Consider the following 17,825-nt stretch of genomic DNA (forward strand, 5'->3'; position numbering starts at 1 on the left):
AATATATTCATGTAAAATTGAGGTTAATAAGAAGTACCTTCAGAAATTATTTACAGAAAATTTATTATATATATTCATGTAAAAGTGAGGTTAACAAAAGGTACCTTCAAAAATTATTTACAGAAAATTTATTATATATATTCATGTAAAAGTGAGGTTAACAAAAGGTACCTTCAGAAATTATTTACAGAAAATTTATTATATATATTCATGTAAAATTGAGGTTAATAAGAAGTACCTTCAGAAATTATTTACAGAAAATTTATTAAATATATTCATGTAAAATTGAGGTTAATAAGAAGTACCTTCAGAAATTATTTACAGAAAATTTATTAAATATATTCATGTAAAATTGAGGTTAATAAGAAGTACCTTCAAAAATGATTTACAGAAAATTTATTAAATATATTCATGTAAAATTGAGGTTAACAAAAAGTACCTTCAAATGTTACTTTTAAGAAAATTCATTAAACACATTCGTATAAAAGTGAGGTTAATAAAAAAAGAATTAAAGAAACTGTTGAATAGTCATTGAAGAATGATTAGAAGTTAAGAAAGAAAATTATGATAATGTTGTTTAGTAGATCAATATAGAAACCTTGAATTTCCTCGAGCATACGCTATCAGCTTATTAGCGCCAGCAAAATGGCGGTGGTAGCTGTAGAAGGATAATCTTTGCGTTCACCACTCTTACTCACGTACGTGTTCGTTAACGGCCAGAATACAAAAGACCCTAAGTGTTTCTTTCTGTGGAAAAGTAGGGGAATCGATGGACACGCGAATGTCTCCCCAGTTCTCTTCATTCATGTCCTGCTCTATCTTCAAGTAGTACTGAAACATCCTTGAAAAAAGGTGCATCGTCCGCGGAAGGCGGTATTTTCAAAATATTCAAAAGTTGTTAATTATTCATTATATTAAATCATAAAAATTATTGTTCAGTTGTGTGATTGCAGACTCGATGAGTGACAGATTGTGAAATTATTTAAAATTGTGCTGAAAATTAAAATGGGGATATCGGTGATATACGAAAGGGTACAATTCTGCAACTTCTCAAAGTTTAATTCGTTCAATTTTTAACTATCTTTCTGTTCATTGCGCCTGAATTTTGTGTAACAAGTATTTAAATACCTCTGTGACGATTTTCCTTAAACGGCAATATAGCGAGAGTACAACGTTCTCCTTCTGCGAATTTACAGGAATTAAACAGAATATCCTGAAACCTAAACATAGTTCCACAGTTTTAAACGAGTAGAATCATTTGTTTATAGCAAACTCTGTACTTAAAAATTAAAAAATAAAAATGTGAAAATATAAAAAAATTGTAGAAATATTTATTCGAAAGAATAGTTTACTCCTCGACCAAGTTATGGTTTGTGAAGGAAGTGAGAAAGAACTTGATATATGGACAAGTATACTTGATATATGGCCGTTCATTCCCGGTGGTCTTCGGATATCAGATCTATAAAGAAAACCGATTTTCTTGAAAATCGATGTAACGAGTTCGATATGAAAGAAGAAGAGAAAGCCTTAAATAAATCTTAGGCGGTGATAAATCTTTACCGCATGAAAAACGGCGATCCGAGCTGCATACTAACCGGCGATAAGAGTCTAAAAGAATATCAACTTCTTTTCTCGTAAGATCTTTGACACGTTTGCACTATGAAGATTGAGATAATATGTTTGTTGTCGGTGTTGATCGTGCTACCGGCGGCGGGAGGATCGTTTATGGATCTGATAAGAAGAGTTTTTCAAATAGGAACGGTGAGTTGCTTGAAGAGAAATGATTGGAGATAGTAGAGATGTGAATGAAAGGTGGTATTTGTTGTAAGTTTATTGTTGTCTTTTGGTGTGGAGTTTTGAGAGTTTGGAGGTTTTGTTATTGTTGGAAGTGGTTGCTTGGTAATTCCCTGCGTTCGGGGCTCTGGAGGCGGGAGATGGCGGGAGAGAATAAGTGGATATTTGGAATTTGGGAGATTTAGAAGTTGGGGGATTTGGAATTTGGGGTATCTGGAATTTTGGAAATTTGGAAGTTGGGGAATTTGGAATTTGGGGGGTTTGGAATTTGGGAGATTTGGAAGTTGGCGGATTTGGGATTTGGGATTTGGGGAATTTGGAATTTGGGGGACTTGGAATTTGGGGGGTTTGGAATTTGGGAGATTTGGAAGTTGGGGATTTGGGATTTGGAGAATTTGGAATTTGGGGGATTTGGGATTTGGGGAATTTGGAATTTGGGGCGCTGGGAATTTGGGAAACTTGGAAATTGGGGGATTTGGAAGTTGGGAGATTTGGGATTTGGGGAATTTGGAATTTGGGGAATTTGGAATTTGGGGGATTTGGAATTTGGGGAATTTGGAATTCGGGCGCTGGGAATTTGGGAAACTTGGAATTTGGGGGATTTGGGATCTGGGGAATTTGGAATTTGGGGGACTTGGAATTTGGGGGATTTGGAATTTGGGGAATTTGGAATTTAGGAGATTTGGAATTTGGGAGATTTGGAATTTGGGAGATTTGGAATTTGGGAGATTTGGAATTTGGGAGATTTGGGATTTGGGGAATTTGGAATTTGGGGAATTTGGAATTTGGGGGATTTGAAAGTTGGGGGATTTGGAATTTGGGGAATTTGGAATTTGGGGGATTTGGAATTTGGGGAATTTGGAATTTGGGAGATTTGGAATTTGGGAGATTTGGAATTTGGGAGATTTGGGATTTGGGGAATTTGGAATTTGGGGAATTTGGAATTTGGGGGATTTGGAATTTGGGGCGCTGGGAATTTGGGAAACTTGGAATTTGGGGAATTTGGGATTTGGGGAATTTGGAATTTGGGGGATATGGAATTTGGGGAAGGGGGTGCTGGAATTTGGGGAATTTGCAACTTACGGATTTGGAATTTGAGACACTTGAAATTCGTGAGACGTGGAATTTCGGGAATTTGAAACTTGATAGACTTGGAACTTGGGGTATTTGGAAAGAATCCAAATAAAAATTGAAAATTGTGTATAAATGACTCCATCTAGAATCAAAAGCACCTAACGTCCTTATAACGAGAGTCCACTACACCAACGTCATATCACAATAACCCGAAACGTCACACAGTCTCGTTACAATCCCCATTACGTCAAACCGGAAGAACTAGTAAGCAACAGAGAAGGAAGAAACGCTTAGCATTCCTCCCGATGAGAGAAAGAGTACAACTTTTCTTTTCATTGATTCACTAACAGGTTTTGTTTGAGGTCGCATTCGATCGACCCACTTCGATCGGCACACTCTTTGGTAGTTGTTAAATGATCGATGTGCGACGGTATTTAATCCACGTGGTGGTATAATGCAAATGAAAGAAAGCAAACGTGTCGACGTGCATCGTGTGCTAAATACACTATTCCATCGCGAAGAAACCGTGCATGTACCGGACACGACATTGCGAATGCGGGAATAACGCGAACACTGAAACTTTCATCAATTTATACGATCACTCTCGTTTTCTACGATTCGTTTGCATATTTGTATGACGACTTCCGGTTCGCCCGATTTACACCTTCGTAAACATAGGTCGCTATTGCCATAACGTCATAAAAGTTTGATTAAGGTACTTAAAAAAACTTGATGTGTATTGTGAGGTATGTTATAACATGTTGGTATGAAAAATTGTTGTATATAAGCTGTTTATTAATGTACTACGCCTGCCTCACAAGAAGTCGCTCGCGTCTCATTGGTCGACGCGGTCACATCTTCATATAAGTCAGATTTACCACATCTATATATAACTGAATAGTGTCACGAAATTTCTTATAAAACAGTATTTAAATATAGTTAAAAAATTGTTGTACATAAGCTATTTATTAATGTACTACGCCTGCCTCACAAGAAGTCGCTCGCGTCTCATTGGTCGACGCGGTCACATCTTCATATAAGTCAGATTTACCACCTCTATATATAACCGAATAGTGTCGCGAAATTTCTTATAAAACAGTATTTAAATATAGTTAAAAAATTGTTGTACATAAGCTGTTTATTAATGTACTACGCCTGCCTCACAAGAAGTCGCTCGCGTCTCATTGGTCGACACGGTCATATCTTCATATAAGTCAGATTTACCACATCTATATATAACCGAATAGTGTCGCGAAATTTCTTATAAAACAGTATTTAAATATAGCTAAAAATTGTTGTATATAAGCTATTTATTAATGTACTACGCCTGCCTCACAAGAAGTCGCTCGCGTCTCATTAGTCGACGCGGTCACATCTTCATATAAGTCAGATCTACCACCTCTATATATAACCGAATAGTGTCGCGAAATTTCTTATAAAACAGTATTTAAATATAGTTAAAAAATTGTTGTACATAAACTGTTTATTAATGTACTACGCCTGCCTCACAAGAAGTCGCTCGCGTCTCATTGGTCGACGCGGTCACATCTTCATATAAGTCAGATTTACCACATCTATATAAAACTGAATAGTGTCGCGAGATTTCTTATAAAACAGTATTTAAATATAGTTAAAAAATTGTTGTACATAAGCTATTTATTAATGTACTACGCCTGCCTCACAAGAAGTCGCTCGCGTCTCATTGGTCGACGCGGTCACATCTTCATATAAGTCAGATTTACCACATCTATATATAACTGAATAGTGTCACGAAATTTCTTATAAAACAGTATTTAAATATAGTTAAAAAATTGTTGTACATAAGCTATTTATTAATGTACTGCGCCTGCCTCACAAGAAGTCGCTCGCGTCTCATTGGTCGACGCGGTCACATCTTCATATAAGTCAGATTTACCATATCTATATAAAACTGAATAGTGTCGCAAGATTTCTTGTAGGTTAAGAGATGTAATATTAATTTTTCCAGAACGACCTTGAGAAAAGCGGAGTGCAATACCCTGTGATGTACAGTGGAGTAAGAAGTCAACCCCGAGTTCCTGATTACGTTCCTTTTCCCTGTGATGTTCGATATGGACGGTACGTTTACACTTGAAAAAATGACATTAAACTTACATAGCACTGGCACAGATATTATGTGCATAAGTGGGTTAGGTTAGGTTAGGTTCGTTGTTATAATAGTAACTAACCACGTCCAACTGAACTTGGACGGTACGTTGACATTTGAAAAAATGACACTAAGCTTACATAGCACTGGCACAGATATTATGTGCATAAGTGGGTTAGGTTAGGTTAGGTTAGTTGTTATAATAGTAACTAGCCACATCCAACTGAATTGTGATTATATATTACTACATATTGATTAATGAAGTGCCTCTTCTTAGATCGCCAAACGTGCCTGACAGTGTGCATCGTTTACGACCCGGTGACATAGATGTAGTCGGTGGCCTAGGGGATTCACTAGTCGCTGGAAGTGGCGCTCTGGAGGAGTTTGCTATAGGGACTTTCATAGAAGCGCGGGGAGTCAGCTGGTGTGTAGGAGGACAAGGAGACTGGAGAAGATTTTTAACTGTTCCTAATTTGTTAAAGGTAAGGTGTGATTTAGGAATTTAGGGATTTAGGGAGCTAGTAATTTGAGAGTTCTTTAAGTCCCTAGTGAATTTAAAATTTGAAAACATCGGAGGTTGCGAAATGGTTAATTAAAAAATCTGAAAATGAAGAAATGTGGAAATTGAAAAATTTACAAAAACGGATAAATCGATGAACCGGCAATATATCGAGAGTCTACTGTAAAGTTCCATGTACGGATTCTGTGATTAGAACATTGAATCGTTTCAGGTATTTAACCCAAATTTAGTGGGTTATTCAACGGGCACAGGCGAGTTCATTTCGACGAAAGCGAAGTTGAACATCGCATTTCCTGTCGCGGCTACCGAGGACGCGCTGCATCAGGCTCGCATCCTCGTTCAGAGAATTAAAAGGAATCCCAGGATAAATATAAGAAAACAATGGAAGGTATTGTCAATTATAATAGAAATCTGTTTTATAAATATTTGACTACTTCTTATATTGCAGCTGATCACTATCTTCTTTGGCGCAAACGATATTTGTTCCGCGCAGTGCTTCAGTCCAATCAAATTCTCACCGGTCCGATACGCTCTTCATTTACGAAGGGTGTTGGACTTCTTGGAAGTTGCTCTACCTCGAACTTTAGTCAATCTCGTGCCAGTTATAGGTGAGTTCTAATCCCGCTTAACTTGGTAATTCATGATATTGCACGATTAATGACGGAAACTGCAATGGGATCTCGATATTTCCCTGCTACAGGGGCTTTAGAGAAAAAAATTACATATGGCATTTAATACGTGTGTGAACAATCTGTATGAATTCAAAGTGTTTACTACCGGGAATTTATGTAACAGGGAAACATCAAGGATCTATCGCTTTTTCTTTGCATTTTAGTTTGATTTCTGGACCTCGATATTTCCCTGCTACAGGGGCTCTAGAATAAAAAATTACAAATGATGTTTAACACGTGTGTAAACAATTTCTATGAATTCAAAGTGTTTACTAGCGGGAATTTATGTAACAGGGAAACATCAAGGATCTATCGCTTTTTCTTTGCATTTTAGTTTGATTTCTGGACCTCGATATTTCCCTGCTACAGGGGCTCTAGAGTAAAAAGTTACAAATAGTGTTTAACACGTGTGTAAACAATCTGTATGAATTGAAAGTGTTTACTAGCGGGAATTTATGTAACAGGGAAACATCAAGGATCTATCGCTTTTTCTTTGTATTTTAGTTTGATTTCTGGATCTCGATATTTCCCTGCTACAGGGGCTCTAGAGCAAAAAATTACATATGGCGTCTAACACGCGTATAAACAATCTCTATGAATTGAAAGTATTTACTACCGGGAATTTATGTAGCAGGGAAACATCAAGGTTCGTGTTTTCTTTGTATTTTAGTTTGATTTCTGTGCAGATGTCACAGTTTCCCTTAGGCTACCAAGAAGTGCCATGTGCAACATTTTGCATCCGCTGTACTGTGCTTGTATGCACAGAGGCAATCGACCGGATATTACAGCTTCTAAAATGTCGCAGTTCTACCAACAGGCTGTAGAAACATTAATATATTCTGGAAGGTAAATAAACTTATAATTCATGAAATAAATAAACAAATAAACGTTTCTTGTAATTAAATAGTTTCACTTTGGAAACAACTTTTGTAAAGATATCGAGTAACTTTGCAGTTGTTCAATATTTTAAACACTCTCATTATATTGCCGTTATTATACTTTTACTGCGTTTGAAATTTTCAATTGCTCTAAATAAAAGGTTCTCAAGCATTTATAAATTTTATAAGGGTTTTCGACAGTCAAGCTTGATATATTGCCGATTTCGAGAATCCACTACTACAGCATCATTTCTGGCAATATAACACGAGACCGTTGTTGTTACCTATACACTGCCTTATTTTCTGATAAAAATTTTATGATTAATTCTTTCTAATTCAGGTATGACAATTCTCCAGAGTTTACGGTGGTGTTGCAACCATTTATCAAAGTATTCAATGCACCAAATGCGGATCCCAGTCAAGCGGCACCGATCGATCCCAGTTTGGTTACTTACGATTGCTTCCACTTTAGCCAGAAGGGTCATGCATTAGGTAAGGAACGACCAATTAAATTTCTTTCAAATGCAATCAAATTTTTCACATTTCCATATATCGCCTATTCGCAACTACATCTTCTACGTGTTGACAATGGATTGCATATCAACAGGCGTTCCCAAAAAAATAAATACTGTTATTTCATATTATTTTACTGCAAAATGACGAGACGAATTAAATTACGATTATCAAGCTTTAAATAATTAAATAAATAAAAAATTTAACAAAAATATATTATGTACCTACGGTCGATAAGAATGATTTCTGAAGAAGGAAATTTAAATTCAATTACTTTATTTGTTATATAATAAATAAATGAATTTTATTGGCAAGAAGGGGATTTTCTATTTGTTAGCTTTAAAAAACAAAAGTTTAAGTTTGTAATTGAATTATGTTGATTTTATGCACGCCTGTATTTATGCAACCATTAGAGTCATAACTCTCATCTAATCTAGTCTACTTTGACCTAATCTGGTCTAACTCAGCGCAACGTGACCTAACCGACCTATTATCTAATATCAACCAAACATAATTTAACATAGTTTTATCATTCCCATAGCAGTTTATATATAATCTAACCTAATTTCTAATAATAATAATAATTAAGTTAACATAATACAGCTATATACCTTAAGTTTGATTAAATTAGTTGAAACAAAAATAAATAGACACAAATTCATTCTCATTCGTTTTAACATCGTATTGTTATTATCATTCGCCGATAACTATATCGCCACCGACGCTCTCAATATATTGCAGAAATTCCTCCCAATGAAGAAAATTTCCCTGCACAAAACCGTTACATCATTCTAAATGCAAACATAGATCTAAAATTTATTCCAAGATTTCAAAATAAATTTCTGCGATGCTTGCATAGAGACCCACGTGCAACTATTTACGTAACATGGCCAGAATAAAAGAGCAAACCACTTAAAGCAACGTCGCATATATCGCGAAGTCAAGTAGCGAAGTTAACTTTTTATGAGAGAGGTCAATGAAGAGTCAGGGATAACGGTTTGCACTTGAAAGAGTTGGAAAAGATTGGTTAAGACATTTCTCCTTTGAAGGCACTAGTTCTGAGGGTCTCTGGCGGCGGAACTCAGAAGCTTTAAACATGGCTGTCCTTGTTCCTCCATAACCAAAAAACAAAGACGAAAACTATTTTTTAAATGAAGGATATAATTTAAATGTCCAACTCAAAAGAATCAAGAATGCGCATGTGCATACTGTAAAAGTATGACGGTCGAAAAAGAATAGTTTAAACCCGCATATTCACCAATAATTTATTTCTAATAAATATTTTGCCACGTCTCTGTAACACATTCATCCGTAATTTCTTGTGATACATAGTTTTTCATTTTCTCACAAGTTATTTGTAATAATCATTTCCGTAATACATATTCTTCAAATATATTTTGTAGAGCAATCATTTTGGTATATTCTTTTCTTCTCAACTTTTCAACGCCGTGAAATTGATAAAAATACCTCGAAAGACGATATTAGTAATATACAGAAAATTTATTACAAATATATTCGAAATTATTGGAGATCGACATGAAAGTAGTTTTGCTCGATTTAAATTTCCCGCTCGTTTGTACGAGCAATTTAAAGGGACGGAGATCAAAGGACAGAGAGTGTCGCCTCTGGTTTACTCTGTGTCTATGGATAGCTAGGGATCATTTAAAATTGATAGAAGTGATTTTATTCCAGGAGCAAATCTTCTATGGAACAACATGCTAGAACCGGTGGGTAACAAAACCGATCAAGGATTACCGGAAGTGTTCGAGCGGATCCTGTGCCCCAGCGAGCGGACGCCGTACATTTTCACGAACGTGAACTCCAGACATTTCCGACTAACGGGCAGCCAAGACGGCACAATGGACAGATAACGAACAGACATACGCGCCGATAGCGTTTGCTTTCACTCGAGATATCGTTGATACGGCGTCTCTATTTACGAATAATTCCTAAGTCAAATGGAAAATTTGACGTTCGAGTGGCGCCGAAAGCCGATACTTCTTATCGCACTTTTGTGGATACGCAGCTTCTAGGAAACCTGATCTACCTATGTTTATGCTGTGATCGAATGTTTGAGGATTTACACGTGCGATTCAGATGCGAATGCAACTTTTGAAAGAATTTCATATTCTTTTTGTTCTATTAATAATTTCGCGCTCGAAATGTTGGCAGTAGGATTAATGTGAATCTTGATGGTACATGTGCCAACTTAGTGGACGTACAGTAATGATTATTTATATTTAAGTTAATAATTGAAGGTTGGGTGTATGGAGGAGTTATTTTGTTGCGAGTCGTGTGTCTGACTTGATGGCACCTGGAATCCATGTAAAACCTATTGGTCCATGTGCCAACTTAGTGGACGTACAGTAATCATTATTTATATTTAAGTTAATAATTGGAGGTTGGGTGTATGGAGGAGTTATTTTGTTGCGAGTCGTGTGTCTGACTTGATGGCATTTGGAATCCATGTACAACCTATTGGTCCATGTGCCAACTTAGCGGACGTACAGTAATCATTATTTATATTTAAGTTAATAATTGAAGGTTGGGTGTATGGAGGAGTTATTTTGTTGCGAGTCGTGTGTCTGACTTGATGGCACTTGGGATACATGTAAAACCTATTGGTCGATGTGCCAACTTAGTAGACACACACGGTACATATTTAAAATTAATAATTAGAAATTGGGAGTAAAGAGAAGTTAATTTGTTAAGGGTGGTGTGTCTGACTTCATGGCACTTGGGATACATGTAAAACCTATTGGTCCATGTGCCAACTTAGTAGACACGCATGGTACATATTTTAAATTATTAATTAGAAATTGGGGGTAAAGAGAAGTTAATTTGTTAAGGGTGGTGTGTCTGACTTCATGGCACTTGGGATACATGTAAAACCTATTGGTCCATGTGCCAACTTAGTAGACACGCATGGTACATATTTTAAATTATTAATTAGAAATTGGGGGTAAAGAGAAGTTAATTTGTTAAGGGTGGTGTGTCTAACTTGATGGCACTTGGGATACATGTAAAACCTATTGGTCCATGTGCCAACTTAGTAGACACACGATACATATTTCAAATTAGTAATTAGAAATTGGGGGTAAAGAGAAGTTAATTTGTTAAGGGTGGTGTGTCTGACTTGATGGCACTTGGGATACATGTAAAACCTATTGGTCCATGTGCCAACTTAGTAGACACACATGGTACATATTTTAAATTATTAATTAGAAATTGGGGGTAAAGAGTACTTATTTTCTTAAAAGTAATACGTCTGACATGATGGCACTTGGAATCCATATAAAACCTATGGGTCCATGTGCCAACTTACTAGACACACACGTGTAAAAAGTACTTTAAAAATAACGAATGTCATCAGAATTTTTAAAGAAATACACTTCATATATTTTTGATAAAATATTTTTATTTGTAAGTGGAGAGATACTCAATCTAGTTTAATTATATTTTCTGAAATTTAAGTAGACACGTGAACCCAACGCTATATCCTGTGAATATACAAATACAAGAATAAACTAATTATTTAAATTTATTTCAAATTTTTTTCAAGCACTTCCACTCAACACCGAATAAAGAATATATTTTTTCATAAAACGTATCAATTTTTTTGTTATTAATGGACGTGTTTTATGTTAAGTATAGTTTCTTAATATTCATTATTACTATTATTGAGCATGTTTTATCAATCTTTTTTAATATTTATGTTGAACATGGTTCTTTGATATTCATTATTTAAATTTCTTTTATCATTTATATTGAAAAATATGTTTTAGATTAATTTTATAACTCATACTGAATGGTGCTCAATTAATTTTATTATTCATACTGAACATTAATTTTAATATACATTATGTTCAATTAATTTTAATATACATATAAATTGAACGTAATTGTTTAGTTAACAGCTGAGCCATATTTGATGAGTTTTATTTGACAAGAAAATTTGAGCGTTTCAAGAATAACTGATAAATCGTTATCACGTATTCTGCACTTGAATTTTTGTAATCCAAAGGTAACTGGCAATTCACCGACCGTTCTGCTATTAACCGATAAAGAGCAATTAAAATTCCGATGCTGTAATGGAGAACACAGCACACAGAAGAAAACTTGTCAGGTTCATCATTTGAAACTCTAATCGTGAATCGTAAAAGATCATACGCAAAAATAAGATGTACGATAATTACTTGCTCTCAGTGTTAAGGGATTCAAAAATATTGTGTCACGGATAACGTTCTCTGCGAACTTTCATATAGCAATTTTAATCACATAATAAAACCGAAATTGATACTTAAATCGTGTATTTAATTAAACTTACCGTCATAAAGATCAAATGGTGGGTTATAATGGTGTTTACAAGTAAAAGACACAGTGTATAAAACGCAACGAGAAAATAAAGTATAGACAGAAGAAAAAAAACATGGTACTTTCACCGATGTTTCTTATGTTTCATGAAAGGTGACCTTGAGTCGACGGCAATAAAACTAAAAGAATCGTTAGCCTTCGATTATCGCGGTTTTTGTTTCGACCGGTATTTCCATGCTTTCGAAAATTGTGTCAAGTATGATTATATCGGTCTTCGGGTTATTGGATATAGTGGTGTTAACTTATTAGTTGGTGCGTGGGGATCATATGCTTAGAAGAGCTATGGTTGAAATTTTCCACGTTCCCCGATTCCTACATTTCCCAATTCCACATTCCCCAATTCCCACATTCCCCAATTTCCAGATTTCCCTATTCTCACACTCCCCAATTCCCACATTCCCCAATTCCCAGATTTCCCAATTCTCACACTCCCCAATTCCCACATTCCCCAATTCCCACATTTCCTAATTCCACATTCCCCAATTCCCACATTCCCCCATTCCACATTTCCCAATTCCCACATTCCTTCAATTCCCACATTTCCCAATTCCCACATTCCTTCAATTCCACATTCCCCCATTCCACATTTCCCAATTCCCACATCCCCCAATTCCACATCCCCCTATTCCTAAACTCCCAAACTCGCCAACTCCTAAATACCTAAATTCCCAAACTTCCAAATAACGCTGGCTACAGTGCACAGAGCTTCCTATGCAGCATAACACACCACGTAGCAAAAGTGACAAAAATGACACGTGTTTTGATTGAAGAGTATCATCATACGAGAACAGAAGGTGACATAAGCTACCTGGTATGCAGAACTTTGTCTTTACCCATTTCCTTCCCGTCTTTCAACAAATTCATTTAGCGGCAATAATCCAAGATATAGAAACCCGTTACGTCTATGAAATTTGCATGCGTTCGTTGCTCGAATAATCCGTCGGTTTTATCAATGACTAAACAGAATTTATGTAAGTATTCTGTGCGTACGACGCGTCACATAAATTATAACCTGAAAAATTCTACCACTTTTTCTTTCGTTTCGACACTAACGTTTATAGCTTTCGTTCTTGTCTCCATTATTGAATATTATGTCTTACAGAGGTATTATTAAATGTAATTGACAAAGTATTTATTAATGCCCATGACGCAGACGAAGTTTTACTACGTCGCAATGAATTGATTGGTAGATTCGATCGGGAAGCCTTTAGCCAGACGACAGTTGTACAACCTCGGTGTTCCCACATTTTCTCATCGAGTACACATGTTCATTCACGTCGTTCTGTAATTTGTAACTAAGACGTATCTCGCCTTGATAACGAAAGTAGGCCAACGGTCTTTAAAGTGTATCGATGCAAGATTACTTTTGCAACACGCAATATGTTGCGTTTTTCCTCCTCTAACCTCTGATATAAATTCGTATGTGGTAATAAATGTACAGATGTCAACCCACTAGTTGGCGCGGGGTGGACAGTTTCAAATTTTAGATAGCTCTTGATAAGTGTCCACATGCAAGTTTACGTTCCATTTGAAAGAGACTTTAGATAGGTGCCCTCGGTAACTGTCCACATGATACCTTCAAGTTTTAGACAGCTTCAGATGTCGACAATCGACATACAGATAACCCACGAGATGCCGCGTGACCCAAAGTAAAAGAAGCTCCTCACCGTGAACACTTCCAGTTACATTTCGGCGCATAAGAATAATAATGACAACAACTGCAGAAGGCAATGGCTATCTCGCTCACTCGAGAGACGTTTGCCGACTCTCATTGTTTTTCGCCTAATCGGTGCGCGTGACCGGCGAGAGCCAATTGTTCCGCCGAAAATACGTGTGAGGCGTCCATTTTTCTATTCTGACTAGCTCTTCTAAACACGTCGGCTCCGCGCGCCAACTCGTGGGTTGACATCGGTATTGTACTTTTGGGCGCCATCTTAAATGTACACCGATTGCAAATGGCGGTTTAGCGTCAGCTGAGCGTCAGCAGATTTTTGTTGATTTTTGCTCTTCGCCAACTCGTGGGTTGACATCGGTATATAGATACGGAAGTTTAGGGACTATAGACTTGGATATAGAGAGTGGGGTATTGAAATTTGGGGATTTGGAGATCTGGGATGGGGATATATGAGGTTTGGAGATATAGGGATGAAGGGACTTTAGAATTTGGGGTATTTCAAAATTTGAAAAGTGGAGTATTTGAGAATTTGGGGCTTGAGAATGTGGGACTTTGGAAATTGGGAAATTGGGAAACTGAGAATTGGGGGGTATGGAATTGGATAATGTTGGAATTGGGGAATGTGGGAATTGGGGAATGTAGAATTGGAAAATGTGGGAATTGGGGAATGTGGAATTGGGGAATGTGGAATTGGGAAATGTGAGAATTGGGGAATGTAGGAATTGGGGAGTATAGGAATTGGGGAATGTGGAATTGGGGAAAGTGGAATTGGGGAATGTGGCAATTGGTAAATGTGGGTATTGGGAAATGTGGGAATTGGGGAGTATAGGAATTAGGGAATGTGGAATTGGGGAAAGTGGAATTGGGGAATGTGGCAATTGGTAAATGTGGGTATTGGGAAATGTGGGAATTGGGAAATATGGGAATTGGGGAAAGTGGAATCGGGGAATATGGGAATTGGGGAATGTGGAATTGTGGAATGTGGAATTGTGGAATGTGGAATTGTGGAATTGTGGAATTGTGGAATGTGGAATTGTGGAATGTGGAATTAGAAAATGTGGGAATTGAGGAAAGTGGAATTGGGAATGTGGAAATTGGGGAAAGTAGAATTAGGAAATTGGGAAATCGATAATTTGAGAATTTGTAAATATAGAAATTTCCGCATGTAGAAATCTATAGACACAGAAATTTACAAGTTCAAGAATCTTTAAATTTGAAAAATTGCAACCGTAACCAATCTAAACACAGCTCCAAGTGCCAACTCGTGGGTTCACATCGGTATTGTGCTTTTGGGCGCCATCTTAAATGTACACCGATTGCAAATGGCGGTTTGACGTCAGCTGAGCGACAATATATGTCGATTTTCGCTCTTCACGCGTCAACTCGTGGGTTGCCACCGGTACATTCCCGATTAAAGAACCATAAAATGAATTTTATAGCGACAATGCGTGAACACAGCGATAAGACGAAACTGTGTATGCCAATACTTCCGCACGCCGTAACCGTTCATAGCAGGAAGATGCAATCATTCGATGTTACAAGTCCGTAAACAGGCAAAATACGTTTCCGCTTTCGACGATACGATCTCTTCCTTTTCCTCGGTGAAAACATTGTTGCGTGTGTTAACGAATTTCATTAGGTCGCCTCGCTGTGGAAAATAAAAGGAAAGGTATTTGATGTCTTTCAGGTTATGATAAACTCTTTCAGCTTATGTTCGCCAGACATCGAGCAAAGCATCGATGACTAATTTTATTTATACTGGGTTTTTAGGTGTTTTCAAGACTTCCTTGGGTTTTTGTGGATTTGTGATGATTTATGGAGGTTGTTGATCATTAAGGCTCTCTTATGTGTTCCATGTTTTTAGAAATTCTTTTTATATGAATTATTTCTAGATATTCCTTAGATCGGTTACCATGAGTAACGATATGGACACTTTTTAGTTTTTTTCTAGGTTTTATCTCAATTTTCCCCAGATTCTAGCCTTAGTGTTCTCTTTGGCTATTTATGAATCTTGTTCCTGGATTTTCCCGGGGTCTACGTTCACCCCAGATTCTCGGTTTTTTTCTACGTTTCCCAATTCTATTATACTTTCCTTGTGTATCTTCCACATAAATCTTTCATGAATTTTTTTCAAATTCATTCCGAATTTTTCCTTCATTCTACATTATCTTTCAATTTTCCCTAGACACAGTAACTGTTCTAGTTACAACCCTTCCCTACCTCTTTCTAAGATTTATTGGCAGAGCTCCCATTTAATTACCTCAATCCTCCCAACCCAACTCCCCAGACTAAATACCTGTCATTCTCAGCCAGAACATATGTTTACGAGCTTATTAAACATGTTTTCGCTTCACCTACGGCGAATATACTATGTTTACCTTTAAATAACCCCGTCACATCAATACTGGTACACCCTGTCCGATCAAGCGGAAAAATAACCGCGAAACTGCAACTCGATCGAAAGATGATCAAAATAGACACGCACGGTTATACAGGGTGTTCCGCGTCGCACTTCCGATAAAGTCGGACAGAAAAATGTCATAGGTACAATCGATACTACATTCTCATTAAATCAGCAACATTCTCACGTTATTAGAAAATATATTTATTCCATGAAAATTGTTTACTTTTTTAAATGTCGTACTATTTCTTTATTTCTTCATACGAAACTTTAACAAGAGACAAATATTTTTCTTTTAATAGCTTGTCTAGATAAATATCATGAACTATAAACATTATTAATACTGTTCAAGTTAGCAACATCAACAATTGAATTTTTTAGAAATTAAAAATTGCGAACTTTTGAACACCCTGTATATGTGATACAGTATGTTTCATTTTAATGTATTTGTATTTGTTTATACATTTGTCTATTTATTTAATTATTAATACACTTGCATTTTTATTTACTTATTTATTTATAAATTTTTTTGCTTGTTTACTTATTTATTTATATATTTTTTTGTTTGTTTAATTATTTATTTATACATTTGTCTATTTATTTAATTATTAATACACTTGCATGTTTATTTACTTATTTATTTATATATTTTTTTGCTCGTTTACTTATTTATTTACATATTTTTTTGCTCGTTTACTTATTTATTTATATATTTTTTTGTTTGTTTACTTATTTATTTATACATTTGTCTATTTATTTAATTATTAATACGCTTGCATGTTTATTTACTTATTTATTTACATATTTTTTTGCTTGTTTACTTATTTATTTATATATTTTTTTGTTTGTTTACTTATTTATTTATACATTTGTCTATTTATTTCATTATTAATACGCTTGCATGTTTATTTACTTATTTATTTATATATTTTTTGCTCGTTTACTTATTTCTTTATATATTTTTTTGATTGTTTACTTATTTATTTATATATTTTTTTGCTCGTTTACTTATTTATTTATATATTTTTTTGTTTGTTTACTTATTTATTTATACATTTGTCTATTTATTTAATTATTAATACACTTGCATGTTTATTTACTTATTAATTTATATATTTTTTTGCTCGTTTGCTTATTTATTTACATATTTTTTTGCTTATTTACTTATTTATTTATACATTTGTTTGTTTACAGACTTTAAATGTAGGCAAAGAGGAGCCTCTCGAAGAGTACTCGACTCTGTATAGTTATTGTACGATTATTGTACGGAAGTACGTGAACGATATTTGGTTAAACAAGTAAATATTTCAGAGCAGTTCATACGCACTCGCTCCCTTCAATCGATATTCGTGACGTACACATTTCCTTCCATAAAATGACTAGAAAGTTTGCATGTCACGTGGATCGAATTACCTTTACACACGCCATATACGTTGGTCAAATGAACACCTACTTGACAGATCGATACAGCTCTTCGTGAAAGTTCTCAGACACCTCGCAACGATGTTCCGATACCTTTGAAAGACCTCGTACTACAATGTATTTCCATATCGCACTTTTCACGTTGGAAATCGAGTTTAACCCTCGAAGCTATTTTTGCTTTAGGGAAGTAGCAACTTTGAAACTTTCTACTCGAGCTGTATTTGTACAATGCTGTACGGTCCTGGCCATCGAATTAGGACCACGTTATTTCGCTTTTATGACTGTATGTCATATACGGAAAATTGGGGCGTGCAAAATTATTACCGAATACGGTGATGTAGCAACTGATTTGTTACTGTCGATGATCAAATTGGGTGA

At 35.7% G+C, this 17,825-nt stretch overlaps 1 protein-coding gene across 1 annotated transcript; it reads left to right on the forward strand.

The window, feature by feature from the left end:
* The first annotated feature begins 369 nt into the window (after nt 1–369).
* Nucleotides 370–11,181, forward strand: LOC100883769 (phospholipase B1, membrane-associated). Its single transcript, XM_003701763.3, has 8 exons — nt 370–1,761; nt 4,856–4,965; nt 5,271–5,475; nt 5,725–5,901; nt 5,962–6,121; nt 6,871–7,030; nt 7,403–7,554; nt 9,268–11,181. The coding sequence occupies exons 1-8, from the start codon at nt 1,660–1,662 to the stop codon at nt 9,444–9,446; spliced, it is 1,245 nt and encodes a 414-aa protein (XP_003701811.1). The 5' UTR covers nt 370–1,659; the 3' UTR covers nt 9,447–11,181.
* Nucleotides 11,182–17,825: the final 6,644 nt, after the last annotated feature.

This window comes from Megachile rotundata, chromosome 16 (genome assembly GCF_050947335.1).
Source record: "Megachile rotundata isolate GNS110a chromosome 16, iyMegRotu1, whole genome shotgun sequence".
In the NCBI taxonomy this organism is placed as follows: domain Eukaryota; kingdom Metazoa; phylum Arthropoda; class Insecta; order Hymenoptera; family Megachilidae; genus Megachile; species Megachile rotundata.